Source organism: Leuresthes tenuis, unplaced genomic scaffold (assembly GCF_036924035.1).
Source record: "Leuresthes tenuis unplaced genomic scaffold, fLeuTen1.0.hap1 SCAF_7, whole genome shotgun sequence".
In the NCBI taxonomy this organism is placed as follows: Eukaryota; Metazoa; Chordata; class Actinopteri; order Atheriniformes; family Atherinopsidae; genus Leuresthes; species Leuresthes tenuis.
In genome coordinates, this window is record NW_027325361.1 from 35,673,292 (window position 1) to 35,693,467 (window position 20,176).

General features: G+C 39.3%; 2 protein-coding genes across 2 annotated transcripts in view; one reads left to right on the top strand and one right to left on the bottom strand.

Annotated features, from left to right (window-relative positions):
* The window catches only part of lrrc40 (leucine rich repeat containing 40), a 51,119-nt gene extending 44,673 nt beyond the window's left edge, over positions 1–6,446 (top strand). Inside the window, exons 11-15 of the mRNA XM_072390233.1 lie at positions 1,836–1,943; positions 2,025–2,135; positions 4,076–4,153; positions 5,682–5,867; positions 6,086–6,446. Coding sequence (XP_072246334.1) covers positions 1,836–1,943; positions 2,025–2,135; positions 4,076–4,153; positions 5,682–5,867; positions 6,086–6,191 — 589 coding nt within the window. The 3' untranslated portion in view covers positions 6,192–6,446. The remainder of the gene's footprint in view (positions 1–1,835; positions 1,944–2,024; positions 2,136–4,075; positions 4,154–5,681; positions 5,868–6,085) is intronic.
* A 4,959-nt stretch (positions 6,447–11,405) lies between these two features.
* The window catches only part of phb2b (prohibitin 2b), a 33,065-nt gene continuing 24,294 nt past the window's right edge, over positions 11,406–20,176 (bottom strand). Inside the window, exons 4-10 of the mRNA XM_072390234.1 lie at positions 19,528–19,607; positions 16,572–16,756; positions 16,305–16,434; positions 13,364–13,467; positions 12,001–12,078; positions 11,782–11,861; positions 11,406–11,640 (exon numbers count right to left, since the gene is read on the bottom strand). Of these exons, the coding sequence (XP_072246335.1) occupies positions 11,616–11,640; positions 11,782–11,861; positions 12,001–12,078; positions 13,364–13,467; positions 16,305–16,434; positions 16,572–16,756; positions 19,528–19,607 (682 nt within the window). The 3' untranslated portion in view covers positions 11,406–11,615. The remainder of the gene's footprint in view (positions 11,641–11,781; positions 11,862–12,000; positions 12,079–13,363; positions 13,468–16,304; positions 16,435–16,571; positions 16,757–19,527; positions 19,608–20,176) is intronic.

The window sequence follows — 20,176 nt, forward strand, 5'->3', positions numbered from 1 at the left end:
GTAAAAAAAAAGATAGTTTGCTCAGATAGTTTTTCTATGAAAGGAGCAAAGATTTTAAATATTCTGCTTTTACATTTGAAATCTTCGGAACTTTAACTCTTTAGAGAGCGGTTAAATCTTTGTTGAAAGAGATGGGATGAGGGCCATATAGAATTATTAAAATTAATTTTTATTTAAAAATAGGTGACCTGGGGAAGGTGGATTTAGGATTAGGGCTCTGGTCCTGTGACCTTAGGTTTAGGGTAAGTGGAAGGGGAAGGTATATAATAGAGGAAGTGGGTGGATTTATCCCTAAATCCATGGGGTAAGACGTGTTAACTAAAAAAAAATTTTTTTTAATTAGAATGAAAACAAATTTTTGAGGTTGTGGTATGGGAAAGGTGGATTTAGGATTAGGACTCTGGTCCTGTGACTTTAGGTTAAAGATAAGTGGAAGATATATAAAAAGGGAAGTGGGTGGATTTATAAGGAGTAAGAAGTGTTAACTGAAAAAATTATTAAAATTAATTTTTGAGGTTGTGTCATGGAGTAGGGGGACTGAGGGTTAGGGCCATAGTTCTGTGACCTTAGGTTTAGGGTAAGTGGAGTGGGGAGGGTGTTTTGGAGGTATATGGTGTATGTGTCAGTCGATATTGTTGGATGCAGCAAATGTGGGTTAGGGACAAGTTGTTCTCTTTGGACCTGAGCGCTTCAGGGAGAAATTGTCTAGTTATATAGTTACTCTAGATGGTATTTCCTTGGCTTCTAGTTCTAGAGTGAGGAACCGTGGAGTTACTTTTGACCAGAATTTATCATTTGATGCACGTATAAAACTGGTTTCTAGGACTGCCTTCTTTCACCTTCGTAATATTGTTAAAATCAGGAACATCCTGTCTCAGGGTGATGCAGAGAAACTAGTTCATGCATTTGTTACTTCAGGATTGGACTACTGTAATTACTTTGATTATTGGGCTGTCCCACATATTCTCTGAAAAGCCTCCAGCTGATCTAAAATGCTGCAGCCAGAGTTCTGATGAGAACTAACAGGAGAGATCATGTTTCTCCAGTTTTAGCTTCTCTTCATTGGCTCCCTATTAAATCCAAAATAGAATTTAAGATTTAAGACAGATATCCTTTGAATGGCGTTATGGTGTTTTTCCCCCCTCTTTTCCCTCTTTTCTGTCTTCTCAAACCCCAGCTGGTCGAGGTGGATGGCCACCCTTCCTGAGTCTGGTTCTGCCAGAGGTTTCTTCCTGTTAAAAGGGAGTCGTTCCTTTCCACAGTCGCCACAGGCTCAGGACGGGAGATTGGACTGAAGACAAGTTTCGGTGCAATCTTTTGGTTTCCTTAGCTAGGATATTATTTTTTCAATTGGCTCTATGTGAATGAATTGGATTATGATTACAACGAATTGAATTCCAATTGGCTTGAATTGGACTATATTATTTAAGTGCCTTGAAATGACAATTGTTGCAATTTGGCGCTATATAAATAAAATTTAATTGAATTGAAAGTGAGGGCCCCATTGTTTTTCAATATTGATTGAAGTACCTGTTCCCAGTTTTAATCTGGTCAGTGGAGAACTGGATTTCAGTTTTACTGCTGCGTAAAAATGTTTGTCTCAATTCCTGTTTCACAAAAAAATAAAAAATCTGAGCACTACCTCAACATCAAATGATTCATTTCATAGTGCAAAAAAACTGGTGAAAGGGTCATGACCGTGCCGTGGCTCAGTGGTCAGAGTGGGACGTCCAATAATCGGAAGGTTTGCGGTTTGATTCTCGCCGCTCAAAAAGATTGGTAAGAGTAACTAGCTTTGGAGTAATTAGTATGTATTTTTTGTGTTTTATGTTCAGTGACAAACAAGCAGATAGTATCCCAGATGAACTGCTCGATGTTTCAGCAGATCAAGGTATAATCACAATAAACTTCAGCAAGAACCAGCTGACCTCCATACCTCCCAGGTAAACAGAGCTGCAAACCATATTATTACCATGTAACAAATTATACTACACAAAAGACTAACCACACTGTACTGTCTGCAGACTGCTGCAGTTGCATTCATCGCTGTCAGAAATCAATCTGGGTTTCAACAGACTGAACCACTGTTCTCCTGACATCTGCAAGTTACCTCAGCTGACACATATTGATCTCAGGTACACATATATTTCCAGTATATTCCCATTATCAGTTTCATTTATTCATTGATCTGCTTGCTGTTTTCTTGATGGATTTCTTTAAAATGTCAGGAAACACTAAAAGAAAAGTCAGCAGTCCAATACCTAATGATTTTACTTTTACTTTTATACTGGTATACTGGGCCTTCAGTTTGTGACGAAATCATGGACACCACATTAAAGTGCCACATCTCAGTTTTTTATTTCACTGTTTGATATGACATTGTGTGCGTGTACACAGTAATTACTGTTCAATTAGGACTTTTAAATCCCTTGTAGACGTCCCCTTTGACTCCCAGCTCACAAACATCTCTGAGTGATGTTTAAGTATAAACTGTTGTTGAAATGACAGGTGTTCAGACATTTTGTAACTAAGAGCTTGACTTCTTTTGATACTTGCCATGTGGACATTCTGTGTTAAAAGGTTTCCCTCTCACACTTAGTACTCTGTATATTCATGTAAACCTACTACAATGCAGACACATGGCACGTTATCACTGATTTTGTCCCTATGTGCAAATGTTATGGAAATAATTATGAAGTTGGGCGCGATAGGAGACTGCACTCTGAAAATAGACTGAATTGGCTAGCTCTGCTGGTGATCTGCTAACACAGTGAACATTCCCGAATACAGATGCTGCCAATTCATTAAAAAAATTACCACTGCAATTTATCAAGAGCAGCAGTTTTTTGTGTATGGTTTCAAACAAGCTTCCAACACAGGCACAGCTTGTTACAGTAGTATGACAAGCCTCACATACTATAAGCATGAAGTTTAGTGTACTTATCACTTAAGTAACATAATCTATGTTAAATCCTACTTTATCAAAATGAGAAAAAATCTGACTGGTAAATTTCACTTTTATTGTCATAGTTCAGGGTCATGGAAAACACATGAGTGAGGGCCTTATTAAATCAATAAAGCCTAAGGAGTCATGATAAAAAGAAGAGGTAAGAAAAAACACTTTGCCCTAAGGTAAAACTGCCAAAACCTGAAATCACTGCTTCAGCTTATAGAGCCTCCAGGCCATTTATGAATGTTACAAATGTATACACTATTCCTATTACTGACCTCAGCAGCAGGGCCAAAGCCCATGTAAATGTGGAGACTGTTATCCCTACCTACTGATGCCATAATGGTAATTTAGAAAGTGTCACACCAAGTTTTGTTGCAGGATTTATTGATGACTCCTCTCTCCTGTGTGTTCTTTGTCCTTTGACCAGTCTTTCATTATATCTGCCTTAATTGCCTTTATTTTGTGTTGTAAAGCATTGACAAAATGACAAATGTAATTTAAAAACCAAACTATGCTAAACTGTAACATAGTTGAGAAAAATGCTATATAATTATATATTAGTGTAAGATCCCAGATTGTCACATATTTCCTATTGTAAATTAAGAAGAACAAGCCTTTATAATGAATTAAGTTTAATTAAGTTTTCTTGTTGTAGTCTACAAAAATAAAAAATTTGTCAGGTATAAAATAGTTTGCAGATAATTAGCTACTTTAATACATAACATTGGATATTTGATTTAAATACCTGATTTTGCATTCTGAAAGGGACCCTTCCACAAATGTTTTTGTGATCACCCTCCTGCACACATACAGTATTTAGATAAGAAATGACTGCTCAGAAATAGTTTGGTATGCATCACAAACTGAGAAAAGATCCATTTGAATTTCCAGTGCTAGTTTGCCAGACCCAGTCAGTGCCATCAGCAAGTTCACCATTTATAAGCCTGCCGTCCTTTCTCTCTGAATCCATCCCAGCATTGCCACAAATCCTTTTCACACACCAGGTCTCACCTATTGTGCAAGCATGGTAGCTCTACCTGATAGTACAGTCATTTAAAACATTAAAGACATTAAGGTTTGAACTTCACTTGAACTATTTATGCTTCTTTGTTGTTGTTACAGGAATAATCAGCTGAGTGATTTACCATCTGAAATGAAGAATCTAACAAAACTGTCCTCCATTATTCTCAATTACAACAGGTAACTCACTATGTCAGACTCTAAATCTGAATTAATTTAAATTTTTATTATCTCCTGAGATCTGTTTTAGTGGCTTAAGTTCATATTTTGTCCTTTCATCATATACACATACACATGTTAGCCACTCAGTTTCATTCAAATATAAACGGAAGGAACAATGAAATGTTTCTCTTGAAAGAATGGGACCACTTATCTCAGGGTATGAAGCCTATAAGGGCCATTGTATATATTTATGGAAATATCCGTGGTGCTCTCTGCACGCTGACAGCCATTTTTTCAATACAGATTAATAGACGTGCAGTCCTTCAACAAGCTAACAAAGCATAGGACCTGGAGGTGACACTACATTTTGTTCAAATGCTGCTTGGTTGAAAGGCCCCACAACTGATGTCACAACAAAGAAGATGAAGCTCCAAAAACAATAAACTGCAAAGAACCTCATTAAAAAAAATCAGACAACAGCTGCACTGGACAATCTTCATTATCTTAACATTTAGTTATATTCCATCACAAAGAAGAGCTATACCCCTTTGACTTCTGTGTTTTCTACTGCAGAACAAAGCTAAAGGACCAACAACAGCACCTACACTACCAAGAGCAGCTCAAATTTTTCCACATATTTCTTAGACTGCTTCCAAGTGGCAGCAAAAGGCTACAGCGTGTACACGTGTTTCAAAGGCACCAATGGAGAGTGTGCAGAGATCTAAGTTCAGCCCATTACAGACAAGTAGTTACCCAAAGAAATGGAACATACTGTATATACTGGTAATTCCACTTTCAAGGTTTCTCTCATATTTTCTCTCGACACATTTGGTACAGTTCTGTTGAATTTTTGTTAAAATTCACTAGATTCAAATATTCATCTCTAATGGTACAAGTTTTAACAAAAACAAAACATTAAATCTGCTTTCAGTCAGTTTTTCATCTTTCATTTAGAACTACACAATAAACACCCTCTGCTAGCATTACCATTGAATGCTTCATTTGCATCAGATTAGCAGTATGATTTTTTTTTCTCCACAAAAACACACCTCGTTGGCCTGAACACACACTAAAGAAAAAAAATCAGCAAAACATTTACTAAAAATTCAATGTGGACCAATCTTACATTAAACTTTCTAAAAATTTGTTTGCAATATGTTTGCATTGATGTTGTAAGACATGCTATTACGGTAATTGTGTTTTCCCTGCACAATGATCACTATTTTGAAGCAAAGTGAGCATCCCTTTTTCTGCTTATCGTTTCTAATGATAAGCTTTGTCAAAAAGGAAAGTTTTGAGCCTAATCTTCTAAGAGAGGGTGTCTGCTTAGTGAACCCAAACTGGCAGCTGGTTCCACAGAGATGGGTCTTATAACTGAAGGCTCTGACTCCCATTCTACTTTTAGAAACTCTGGGAACCACAAGTAAACTTGCAATCTGAGAGCAAAGTGCTCTTTTGGGAAAATATTTTACAATGAGATCTTTAAGATATGATCCTTCCTTAACTTTGAGAAGCACTCTGTCTTACTGTTCATACACTTTCACAGATTCAAGGCATTCCCTGAAGTCCTGTTTCAGATCCCTTCCCTGGAAACAGTGTTGCTTGGTAACAACCAGGTGTGTGAGGTGGATCCTAGTCGTCTGATAAAACTGGTTCGTCTGTCAACACTTGATCTGTCAAACAATGACCTGCTGAAAATCCCTCCTGAACTGGGCTTGTGTAACAACCTCAGGTAAAGAGCAAAGCAGTTGACTTTATATACTGACTTCAATCAGTTTGTCTTGTTTTCAGTATAACTTTTTTTTTCTAAATGTATCAACAGATACATCTGTTTTTACTTACAATGTTTCAAACAAAAGAGAACGTTTAAAATGTCCATTTATGAATCATTGTAAAATCATGGTGAATGTTCTTCTTATGTGAGGATTTGGAATTTGTGTTGGCCCTCAGGTCTCTCAGTTTGGAGGGGAATCCTTTCCGCACACCCAGAGCTGCCATTGTGGCCAAAGGAACTGACGCAGTGCTGGAGTACCTTCGTAGCCGTATACCGACATGAACCTTTAACCCATCCGAGAGTGATTCACAATCATGATGAACAAAATCTTTTACTTATCAGACATTATAGGTGAATTTATTTCTCCAAAGTTGAAAGTTCAAGTGGATAGTTTTCTTTGAAAAGTTGTTGAGAAACTATGAAAGCATTGCAGTTTCAGCCTCAGTCCTCTGGAAATGTATATCCAACCTAATGCCTACATGTATGATTTATACCAACTAAGAAAAGCATTTGTCTTAATAAAGTTGTTGCTAACAATTGTCTCGAGTGAGTCTGCACAATGATGCACAAGAGAGGTTGGAAAAAAATTATTGGAAGGTAGACTGCTTCTACAAACATTTGTGAAAGAATGGGTCGCTCTCAGGAGCTCAGTGAATTCCAGCATGGTACCGTGATAGAATGCCACCTGTGCAACAAGTTCAGTCGTGAAATTTCCTCACTACTAAATATTCCACAGTCAGCTGTCAGTGGGATTATAACAAAGTGGAAGCAATTGGGAACGACAGCAACTCGGCCACGAAGTGGTAGGCCACGTAAAATGACAGAGCGGGGTTCCGACTTTGTAGAAACAGTTTGGGATGGCCCTTCCTGTTCCAACATGACTGCGCACCAGTGCTCAAAGCAAGGTCTATAAAGACATGGATGTGCGAGTTTGGTGTGGACGAACTTGACTGGCCTGCACAGAGTTCTGACCTCAACCCAATATAACACCTTTGGGATGAATTAGAGCGGAGACTGCGAGCCAGGCCTTCTCATCTAACATCGGTGTCTGACCTACATGTACATACAGCGGCTTGCAAAAGTATTCATACCCCTTGAATTTTTCCACATTTTGTCACATTACGACCACAAACAAATATATTTTATTCAAATTTTATGTGAAAGACCAACACAAAGTGGCACACAATTGTGAAGTACAAAGAAAATTATGCATGACTAAAAAAAATTTACAGGTAAAAAAAAAAACATGCATACTTTTATGGTCTATAGCTGCTAAAAAAAAAACAGTACTAAGGAAAAGAAAAAAGCAGAAGAGATTTGTTTGGGCCAAGAAACACAAGGAATGGAGAGTAGACCAGTGAAAACCTGTGCTTTGGTCTGATGAGTCCAAATTTGAGATCTTTGGTTTCACCCGCCGTGTCTTTGCAGCGCAGAGAAAGTGAAACAGATGGTCTCTACATGCATGGTTCTGTGAAGCATGGAGGAGGAGGTGTGATGGTGTGGGGGTGCTCTGCTAGTGACAATGTTGGGGATTTATTCAAAATTGAAGGTACACTGAATCAGAATGGCTGCCACAGCATCTTGCAGTGACATGCCACCCCATCCGGTTTGCATTTCGTTGGACAATCATTCATTTTTCAACAGGACAATGATCCCAAACACACCTCCAGGCTTTGTAAGGGCTATTTGACCAAGAAGGAGAGTGATGGAGTGCTGTGTCAGATGACCTGGCCTCCACACTCACCTGAGCTAAACCCAATCTAGATGGTTTGGGATGAGATGGACTGTAGAGTAACGGCAAAAGGGCCAACAAGTGTTCAGCCGAGCACTTATCATAACCTTCTCAATAATCAATAGAAAATACTTGATTGGCTATTACAGCAGTCAAACGCTTCCTATAATTGCTGACCATCTTTTTGCATGTCTCCACTGGTATTTTTGTCCATTCATCTTTAGCGATGAGCTCTAATTATTTCAGGTTGGGGGGGTTCTCCTCACCATCACCCTGATCGTTAGCTCCCTCCACAGATTCTCAGTTGGATTCAAGTCAGGACTCTGGCTGGGCCACTGCAAAACGTTAATGTTTTTGTCCGCTAACCATTTCTTCACTACTTTTGCTGTGTTTTGGGTCGTTGTTGTGCTGAAATGTCCACTGGTGCCCAAGGCCAAGTTTCTCTCCAGACTACTTGATCATGTATTGCTCTTTTTTCCATGGGGCCTTTTACAGTGATAAGGTTCCCTGGTCTATTGGCTGAAAAATACCCTCAAAGCATTCGGTTCCCACCACAATGTTTGACAGTGGGGATGGTGTTCTTAGGGTTCAAGGCTTCTCCTTTTTTTTTTTTTTTTTACAACAAATGAAGGATACATCATTGTGGCCAAACTAATTTTTGTTTCATCTGACCATAAAACAGAAGACCAGAAGTCTTCTTCTTTGTCCAGCATTTGCAAAGGCCAAGCAGGCTTTTGTGTGCCTTACATGGAGAAGTGGCATCCTCCTTGGTCTGTGTCCGTGGAACCCAGTAATGTGCAGTGTCCATTGGACTGTATCTTAAAATTAGGGAGAAGGTGACTGCTTCCCAGACATATACTGGCAGCTGGTTCCACAGAGATGGGTCTTATAACTGAAGGCGCTGACTCCCATTCTTCTTTTAGAAACTCTGGGAACCACAAGTAAACCTGCAGTCTGAGAGCAAAGTGCTCTGTTGGGAAAATATCTAAGAATAAGATCTTTAAGATATGATGGAGCTCGGTCATTAAGAGCTTTATATGTGAGGAGAAGAATCGTAAATTCTATTCTGAATTTAACAGGAAGCCAATGACGAGAAGCTAAAACTGGAAAAATATGATCTCTCCTGTTAGATCTCATCAGAACTCTGGCTGCAGCTGTACCTGAGGAACTCCATGACTTACTCTGGTGTGTGAAGAAAATTTTTCATATACAAGAACAAACAGGAATATATCAGATAAATATGATTAAACCAGCCTAATGCAGTTCCTTTAATCACCATTACATGTTCAAGTCTCTGTAATAGCAGGCTGTGATTGAGCGTATCAAATGAAGCACTGAACACTTCTGAATTTAGAGTAGGTTTTTCAGGTAAAGTCTGAGGTACATATCCTGTCAACAAAGACAGACTGATCAACTCTAATATGGAAGTGTTGATTAAAGGGAAAACCTCATTGAACAGTCTGACTGGGACTGGGTCTAAAACACAAGTTGATAGTTTAGAAGAGATTGGTTTATTGCTAATGTTTACTCAGAAAGATCACCTTGACAGAAACTATCTAAATACAAATCAGGTTCTAAAGATACTTCTAAAGCCGCTGTACTTGCTGATACATTGGTCATAATAGTGGTAAGGATTCCATTAATCTTCTCTCTAATAGGAACAATTTTATTGGTAAAGAAGCTCATGAAATCATCACTGCTGAGAGTTAAAGGAATACATGGCTCAACAGAGCTCGGAGTCTTAGTCAGCCTGGCAACAGTGCTGAAAAGAAATCTGGGATTATTAGGGCCCGAGCAGTGAACTGCGAAGGCCCTATTGTTCCTGAAGGCATTATTATTATTATTATTATTATTATTGTCTGCGAAACTTGCTCCAAACCACGCCAATTTTGCCAGGGACGCCAGTCGTGGGCGCAATTTGGTGTTCGCGAACATTGGTGGCGCAAATTGGCTGTGTAGCGCCACTTACAACATTGCAATAACGCCAAACGAATGGGATAATTTTGCCGTACCCTGACGAAACTCAGTACACGCCTTCGTCATGCCCAGATATACAAAAAAAGCCTATGGACACCATGGTGCCAGGTTCACAGGAAGTAGTGCCATTTTGAGTAGAACATGCGTTTTGGCGCCATTTTTGCCCATTTCCACACCTCGCATATGCTCGAACTCCTCCTACACATTTCATAGTATTTACAGGGGAGGGGTCACTTGGGACTACTGAGGAAGGTGGCAGCACACCAGGAGAGGTCCAGAAAACCTCCAACTAATTCAATACATTTAAAAGCATCCTCATCCTCATTTGGTGGAAACTTTAGGTTCTCAACTGTGGTAAAGTACCACCGTCAACATTTTTCCTATCAAATTGTTTAACAACAGCAGATTATATATTTTTTCAAAGGTGCGGGAAGTAGGAGCAAGCAAGAAGAAACATGCCTCCCTGGAGTGCCTCACCAACAGGGACACCGTAAGATAAATCCCCTGAAGAAGCTAAAAGCTACATTGAAAGGGATAAAAACAACCATATGATGAAGAAGATACGGGAAAATAAATACAACGCTGTAAGTGGTAGCTGTGAACATCTCAAAAAAAGACAAAAGAGTTAAAAGATGGTGTTCACATACAGTTGTGGCTTTGTGATGCAGAAAAATGGATTTCTTATGTCGGGGACGTTAATGCAAAGATGGAGAGAGACAGACAAACATGAGAAATTTGAGACATTGTGGACAAGTGGGAAAAAAAAAGTGGAAAATCTTGAAAACTGCAACAAGAGGAATAATAGATTTGTGGGACTGAAAGCAGGTAAAGAGCAAATTTATAAAGTGATACAATATGCGATGTAAAATAATAATAATATAATTTTTAGACTGTTCAAGGTGTGCCCTGCCTTTTGCCAAATGACAGCTGGGACAGGCTTTTGCAGTCCAGAATGAAGAATGAAGCATAAGTCAATCAAAACTTTGGTTACAAAAATAGGAAAACAAAATGATGTTTGTGTATACTGAGCTAATTATTTCTTCCGTTTCTACCATCCAACATGGTTCTAGTTGAGTTAATGGCCATTTCAATATATTTAGACTCAAAACCCTACTGACTTTGTACATGTATGTATTTATTAAGCAATTAAGATTTATGCATCGAACAATAACAGTGACATTAACTTACTACAGAGTTCATTCACAAACCTGAACAGCCAATCAGAGTAATCTCTCTCTCACTGACAAACCTGACAGAAATGTAATATGACGCATCGGCTGGAAAAAATCCCTGACGGGATTCGATGGAGCCAACGATGTTACACACCAGAAAGACAAGAGGCAGATGTTCCAGGAGGCTGATTGTCGGCTTGGTGTGTATGAGCCCTTAAATTTGGTTTACAAGAAAACCTACCTCCAACAATGATCTGCAAAATGACACTGGGGCTCATAAATTCAGGGGAATAATCACATTCTTGAAAAATATGAACATGACTGTTTCAGCATATTCAACAATGTGTGTGAGAATGGAAACACTGACCAGCTTTTTGTTTAGCCTTGATAGCATAAATGAACTTTCTGGAAAAATCTGTAGATTTTTTTCTTTTTAAAAACTTAACAGCTCTGTTTAATAAACTTTGACTGTATGTGGTAGTTAAGATTTACCGAGGAATTCCAAAAACTGGATGTGCCAGATTCTACACTTTGTTTAATTTATACGATTAATTTGACAAACATGTTCCTGATTTATTGAATGTGGAGATGAAAACACTCTGATACAGGATAAGAAACTGTGTATAACATTATTTAATTCCTTTACTAATGATTAAGTGACATACTTCAAAGATAATAAAGTCCTGCCTAAAATGCATTCCTTTCTTGTTCAAAGTCCAGTCCCACTTGTCCACAGTCGTGTGTTTATTTTCAATACCACAACCCAGATAAGGACTGTTCATTGAAGCAGATCATGGTCACAGTTTTCCCTTGTTGTACTCTTCATCACTTCTTTTGGACACTTGATAAGCTGAAAAGCAATGAAGCACATTAGCATGCAGCACAACATAAGGCACAGTAGATCTTCATTTTTAGGTTGTCACTGTCAACAAAGGTCCCACGGCATGCTTTGTTCATATATATATATATGTATGTGTGTGTGTAAACCTACTTGTTGAAAAATGTCTGATCTTGTAGATTCAGGACTAAACTGTCAGCATTAAGGTACACCTTGTTCTGAGATGATGCCACCTGGAAGCAGAAAACATAATCTGCATTAATCATCATCACCACTGATGGAGGAGAAATTCCCTTGTAGGTATTACTTACAATTTGAGTTGAAAACAAGGTAAAAAATAAATGACGTTATATTAGAAACAGTAGTACTGACCGTCTTGGCAATGTTCTGTGCTGCTCTGATTCTTCTCAGCTTCAGGTAACCAGGGTTCTTAGTCACTGCTTGGCCGAGCTGACACAGAAACATTTTTTCTTTATTCAACTTGTTTATATTCAAACAACATGACCAGTAATGTAGTCAACAGTGTGTGCTGTATACTTCTCTTTAGACAGTCCCACCCCACCTTATCTAATGCCTTCTTGGAGTCAGGTGATACTAATATGACTGCAGTATCAGATGGAGTGGGATCATGGAGGATATCAACAAGGGGTTGTATATAGAAAAAGAATGTTTCTGTCAGACATAATTGAGGGTAGAGCAGTTTCTAAATTGCAAGCTAACATCTTTGAGAGGATTTTACTGTCCACATTTAACAGTGAAATGGGGCAAAATGAACTGCACTCTAAAGGATTTTTATCCTTTTAAGGAATATGTGTTATGGTTGTTCTTGATCTCTAAGTGATCTATGTGCTATGTCTTCAGTTATAGTTCGATTAGCAACTTCTCCTTTTCCCGGTTATTTCACCAAATTCGTACATACTGCTCTAGTTTTACTCATTATATTTTATATGTGCCTTGTTGATAAGAGAATTAATGGAGAAGTTCGTTTTTTGTTTTTTAAACCTTACTTCTGGCATAAAATAAGTTCTACTCATCGATAACATTTTGGTGAGAGTCGGCGTCCTTCGGAGGCCATTTAGATCACTCAAGATCCGCGTATATCCATATAACGGGGGTTAAAGGGACATAGACAATACAGCCTCTAAATAAGGCATCCCCCTTTAAATCAGTTTTAAGGATTTTTTTTTTTTAAGTAGAGTGTTAAATGGGAAGGCAGAACATTCTGCATCTAAATTAAAAATATCGTTTGTTAAATGTTCAAGTCTTACATGACACAGTTTGTAATAATTCCCATACAACTGAGTGGTACATCGCTCGAGTCTGACTGACTTCAAGCTTATTTCTGTTGAAAGAAACATAGCAAAACTTTCCTTAGAAAGCAAATAAGAAGATGAGGATCCTCAGATGATAGTGTGGGAGGTCTCCTTCCTGAGAACATCTAAATGTTGTGGACAGGACAGGTCAGTGAAACCTAGTGTTTTTTTACAGGAGATTTGTATCAGCATGTAATGTGTACAGCATTGGTTACCACGATGATCTAGCCAATTTAAAAATAAGGCACTTTTGTGACATTGACAATTCAACAATTTTGCCTCAATAGCTCATAAACTTCTCTTTGTTATACACCCCCGGTTTTTTTTACCGTTAGGCAAGTTTAATGAAGACTATAAATGGTAGATTTCACTCAGATTAGGGTTCTGAGATGAAACATTGCTGCTCCATCACAGTTGGTTACCATTTTAGCAGCTTCAGCCTCTCCCTCAGCCTGGATGATCTTCTGCCTTTGATCCTGTTTGGCTTTCTCCACATAGAACTGGGCTCTCTGGGCCTCTTGTTGGGCTAAAAATAAATGCACATATACATTATCACTGATAATGGTCTTTTTAAAACAAATGGCAATTTTTATGATTCAATACATTTTCCAAAGCTTTGCCTTGTCTAGATTGGCAGCTTTTGTTAATAACAACTGTAAATAACATTAACTGATGACTTAAGATGCAATTGCAAGCTACTTATTATAAAGACCCAACATGTGGGCCACTGATCAGCAAGAGGTGGATCTCATTACTTTATTGGACCTGTCATAGCGATAAATGTTAATGACAGTGTAATGGAAAATGAATTCTTATATGCATTGTATTGAGTGTTACTGTGCATGAACTGCAAATGACCGAGCTGCAAGGTACCACCCTGCCCTGTTTTTCTTAATGTCCTCTTTACAATGGTGGGCTTGTTATAATGAGATAGCTGCACTTTAAGGGGGACAGGGTTAGGCTGTGTCTGGGTAACCTCAACTGATGGTTGGGGAAGAAAGTTAGAAGAACAATCAACTATACCCAAAGACAGATGACGTGATGAGCGGGCAATATAACGGTGTGTTTTTGCCTCAGTGGTCAGAGCAACTCTGTATTCTGTACTGTGTTGTTCTCTCATGCAAGATATTATTATCAAAGCCTCTTATCTCCTCAGAAGAAAATAACTGACTCTGTGCGTTACTAAATTTCCACCACAACAGTCATTGTTAGAGGATGATTGCTTCAGCTGGTATAAACACAGACGGGAGGTTCTATCAATAAGAATCAATGGAAGTTGTTGCTGATACCATCTCAATGAGTCACACTGGGACACATCCCTAAAGGGATCCAAGACATGTAAAAAAAAAAAAAAACAACATTTGTAATATTTATGCACCTCAAAAAGCAGAGCTGGTTACAGCCCATGTAACACAGTTTAGCCTTCTCAGATTGTCAAAGATGGGGTACAGAGAGGGTATGAAACAAAAACTGTTGAGAATGCTAACAAAAAGGTCCCGTAAACCAAGAGCTGGTTTATTTTCTTACCAAATACAGCTGTCCAGCAAAATCCATGAAAAGGAGTCTGCCTGACAGACCTTTTAAATGTGACCTTTGCAAGCAATGTGTTATTATAAAGGAGTGTAAGCAAACATATACATGTATATTTATATACACATATATAGTCATTTATTTCACACCTTGCCATCCACATTCTGCACTTGTCATCAGCTTCTTGTTCAGGTGTTTGTAGTCATCCTGAATTCATGAAATGGGTGGAATTGCCCCCTGTTTTTGCTACTATGCATGGGCTGTGACGTGGCTCCACTTTTTGACACACATTAGTATTACTCATGTTTTTGGAATTTTCCTTGTGAAACATCTAATATCTACAGTAAAGTATGGCTTGGATAACTTTGTTCTCATCAACTTTGAGTCCCTTACACAGGAGCATCCTCACTACACCTGCTTGATCAAAACAGATTTAAAGAAATGTCCCATTTTGTCAATTTTTTTTTCAGTTCAATCTTTTAAAATTAGAGCTTTAACACGACTAGTATTTTGCACCCACATTTGAAAGTCTCTGCTGATAAAAAGTTCATCGAAGAAAATAGCTAATTTGTCCATCTATGCATTGTATTCACACACATTACACTTCCACCAACACAAAATGTTCTCTTAACAAATAAATGATTAAACAAAAGATTGTAATCACGTATGTATTCGCCCTGTCTATGTGCAGGTAACTTATTTTTTTACAGGTAACTTTCTGGCTGCAGCTTAGGACCAAAGTGTAATATTAACATGGTTTTCTCAGTCCATGTAAAGCTTCTCAAGCATTCTCACATCCTTGCTTCTGCTCTGGTCTGTTAACCAGCACCTTGCATCTACCTTTAACTGCTTCTTTTTTTTCTATTTTCAAAGCAAATACACTTCCTGTTTAAAAAAAAAAGGTCTCCATCTGGATTTAACTAAGCTTCAAATGACCTGGGCTTCAGTTGGTCAGGTTTAGGAAGTATTAAATAAATGTTTTCATGCTTAGTTAGTTTTATTATTATTACTAGGACCCTTCAAAGCAGCAAAGGCTCTATTGTTCTTCCTATTATTCTTTTTCCGCATTTTTCGGTGCTTTCCCGTGTGCCAAAACTCACCAATTTTGCCAGGCGCGTTTGGCCTGGTGGCCTTTACCTTTTAGAGCAGTTGATTCAAAATTACTCTGCAGCGCCCCCAACAAATTTACCCGTGCCATTTTGCGTAGGCAGACAAAATTCGGTACACGCCTTCATCGTGCCCAGCCGCACAAAATAACCTCTTGACATCATGGTGCCAGGTCCACAGGAAGTCGGTCATTTTGTGTGCAAGATGCAAATTGGTACCTTTTTGCCTGTTTCCACACCACGCATATGATCGAACTCCTCCCACAGATGTAATGCTAACAGTTTCAAACTTGCTCAGGTTACTCGTCTACCTTGGGGGATTAAAAGTTAGGAGAATCTTTTCCAAAGTCTGAAGGGTGTGGCCGTGGCAGACCTTCAAACTCTGACAACTCGCTACTGCTTGCCACTAAACACAAAGTCACTTATAACTTGTGCATACATTGTCCGATCTTCACCAAACGTCATAGGCTTGCCCGGGACTCTCCCCTGAGTGCGTACATATGCGTATACTCACAGTCACCAATAGCGCCACCTGCTGCTGGTTGGAAACGTTGCTTTGTTTCCACCCCTCACATATGATCAAACTCCTCCTAGTCTCGTTAGTGTATCTGTTAATTAACCATTTTCCTTTAAGTGTAAAGCTTTACAGAATATAAAATAAATACCAAATTTTGACACACTGTGAGGGTGATCCATTGTATGCTGACGCTAGCGTTTTGAGCCTTACCAACTTGCTTGGCCTCCACAGCAGCCGTGTACTGGCTGCTGAAGCTCAGCTCAGTGATGGCCACATCATCAAGAATAATGTTGAAGTCTTTGGCTCTCTCAAAAAGTTCTCGACGCACCAGCAGAGACACCTACACAATACAGAACAGTGTGAGCTGTGGTTCATAATGTAATGAAAAGGAGTTAGACCTTTAACAGTTGATCATTACATGAATTTATTAGGATTATTGATTATATATTGAATAAATACTATAATCAGTCCAGGCACCTGTGCTCTCTGTGTGATGAGCTGTGAGGCATTAAACTTTGCCACCACAGACTTGAGGACCTCATTGACAATAGAAGGCAGAACTCTCTCATCGTAGTCTTTCCCCAGCTGTTGGTACATGACCGGCAAATTGGACGCCATGGGTCTGGACAACACTCGTACTGCTATATTCACCATCTGCAGATCTAAAAACACAAACATATTCTTAAATTTTTGTTTTGTTGTAGTATTAAAAGAGCAAAACAAAAATATAACAAATATTACAAGAACAAAAAAAAAAAACAACGCATAGACTCATACAAAGAAATCCCAATCAATCATCACTCAGTGGGTCTACATGGTGAGATTAACTCTATTATAGCTATAGTTGGGTTATGCTCCTTATTTGAGCAAGGGTAATTATCCTTGGATATGTGGCGGTGAATGAATCGAATCACTGGCACAAAGCATGAAATATGATAGGTAGCACTGTACCCATTTCAACGATCTCTAACAGAGCCACTTCCGGGTGACGTCTTCACTACCAACAACAACAACACTAAGGCATTTGAGAAAGATGGAGAACGAAGAGCAAGATGAAGCTACGTCCCTCTACATTTCTGATGAGCATGGATATGGTACAAACGCGATGCACAACGGCGCATTCTCCATCGCGTTGTTTGTTTCTTTCTGACGGCGGCGAAAACCACAGTAATATCGTCATCGAAAAAATCTCGAGCACGCGCAGAACGCTTGATCCGATCCACTGTCGTCTACATGCACATTCAGTGGGCATTTGGATTGAGTTATCCTGGCGTCTTGTCAGATTAAGGTGTCTGCATGAACTGAATAACTCAATCTTATTGTAATTTAGCCATTAATCGGATCCGATGGCACGCATGTAACCGCACTGACTAATGACGGCGGTTTATCTGCAGAGATCCTTCCACCCCTGCATGTAGTTTTCTCTTTTTTTTTTTGTGTTTTTCTGTGTAGGCGACAGTTCGGTACACGACAGTTTGCTACACGCCATCGTCATGCCCAAACGCACAAAAAAGCTTGGGATGTCATGGTGCCAGGTCCACAGGAAGTCAGCCATTTTGAGTGAAAGATGCAAATTGGCGCCAATTTGCCTGTTTCCACACCTCGCATATGATCGAACTCCTCCTACATATGTAATGGTAACGGTTTCAAAGCTCAGGTTAATCTTCAGCCATGGGGGGATTAAAAGTTAGGAGAATCTTTTCCAAAGTCTGAAGGGTGTGGCCGTGACAGACCTTCAAACTTTGACGACTCACTACTGCTCACCACAAAACACAAAGTCACTTAGAACTTCTGCATTCGTTGTCCGATCTTCACCAAACTTCATAGGCTTGCCCGTGACTCTGCCCTGACGGCGTACATATGCACATACTGACACTCACATATAGTGCCCCCTGCTGGTGGTTGTAAACGTCACTTTGCTTCCACACCTCGCATATGATCAAACTCCTCCAACAGATGTCATGGTACGCACGTACTCGGGCCCGATCATTGCTGCTTTAATCTATTTGTTTTGTTTTGATACACCCAACAGCTGCAGAATCATCAGAGTATTTCAGGAGATGACAGGACTCTGAGTTGTACTGGAAGTCTGAGGCATACAGAGTGAAGGGAAACTATGAGAGTACAGTCCCCTCTGGTGCTCATGTGCTGCTGACCACCTTCTCAGACACTAAACCTTTCAGTCTCACAAACTATGGTCTGTTTGTCAGGTTGTCAATAATCCAGGTGGTTGTGGAGGTATCCACCAGAATTTTCAGCAACTTCCTAAATAACAGTACAGGTTGAATTCTATTGAAAGCACTGGATAAATTAAAGAACATGATCCTCACAGTGCTGCCTAATTTGTACAAATGAGAGTGGGTTCGCTGAAGCAGGAAGATGATGGCATCTTCAACATCAACCCCAGGATGATTAGCAAACTGTAGTAGGTTCTGAAAGGTTTTCACTTGCTTATTGAGGTGACACAATAATAGTCTCACCAGAACTTTCATGATGTGGAATGTTAGAGCATTTGCTCTGTAGTCATTGTGGGAATATGGATGAGATTTATGTAATCCGATCAAAATCAACTAATCAAACAGGTGCCTTAGTTGAAAAACAAAAACAATAGATGTAGATGTTTGGTTGCAAGGAATAAATGTTTTAGGTTCTGAAACAAAGCAGGATGTCTTCCACAGCACTGGAACTTTCTCCAGACTTAGGCTAAGGTTGAAGAGGTGCTGGAGAGTTCCACATAGCTGTTCTACACAAGCCTTCAGGACCCTGGGGCTGACACCATATGGACCTGCAGTCTTGTTCATTCTCCAGCTGTTTCTTCATCTGACTGCTGGAGACAGACAGTGTGGATGGGAGGCAGAGGTGGCCTCAGTGTGTCCTGATGTGTAGGGAGATATTGGTGAGGATGTGCTAATTTCCATGACTGAGGTGGAGGGTGACATTATGGAGGCGTGACAGGGAGGGTGTGAGGTCTGTGTTGCTGGAGGCAGGGGAGGAGCATGCTAAGTGTTGATCTGAGCTGAACCTACTGAAAAACATGTCCAGCTCATTGGCTTTGTCCAGGCTTCCATCAGTCGGATCCTCTTTCACCTTTTGCTTGTGATCTCTCTAATCTCCTCTGAAGAATCTTCTTCATGTTCAGTGGATTTTTCAGGTCACTGATGATTCAGGGATTATTATTGAGGAAGCAACTTGCTGTCTTGAGTATGATAGTCTCCACAAAGAAGCTGCTACAGTCCGTTACATGCTCCATACTACATCTCTATACTCTGTGGTTTACAGAGTCCATTACAGTATGCAACCTCAAAGCACCCTGCAGAGTTTCTTTAGCATCCCGTGACAACCTCCTTGTATTTATTTGGATCACAGGTAAACAACAACACTAAACAATGCAAACAACAGCTGATTAAGATTGTGTTGTGAGTGAATTTTTTACCTTTGCTGCCAGTCAAAGATGAGATCTTCCTGGGTTTAGCTCTAATATCATAGATGATAGGGTACTGGAACCATGGAATCCTATAACATGGAATATCATGTCAAGGCACAGGCATTCAAACTTATTTACACAAAGAAAATCTCAAAATGCACCACAGCCTAAACCTTTACAAAAGATGCTTTAAAAAATATGTAGCGGCCAATAGTAAATATTTCAACAACAAAAAAGATGCAACTGTTATGCTCCTCTGCATCTTCACTGGCAGTGTAGTGGCCTCAGGATTCAGAGGCTCCTCGAAACTTCAAGGATGAAGTTTACTCCTTGTATGGCTTAGTAACAAATACCAAGTAATAAAAAAAAAGACCAGTTCATACGAAACTTAAGGGTTTTACTTATGTTTATAAAGACTGCATAAAATGTAAGTGTTAATGCAGGTCTTATAATCCAATATGTCCAATATATATACATATATATATCCAACATGTCTATGATGCTTGTATTTACACTTAAATTAGCCCCAACACAATGTTATGAGGCATACAGTAAACATGCTATAAATACTTAAGTGTTTTATTACCTATTAACTAACGCTTATTGCAAGGAGCCGTGTGACTGATATAAGTTCCTCACCCCAAATGTGGACTTTCTT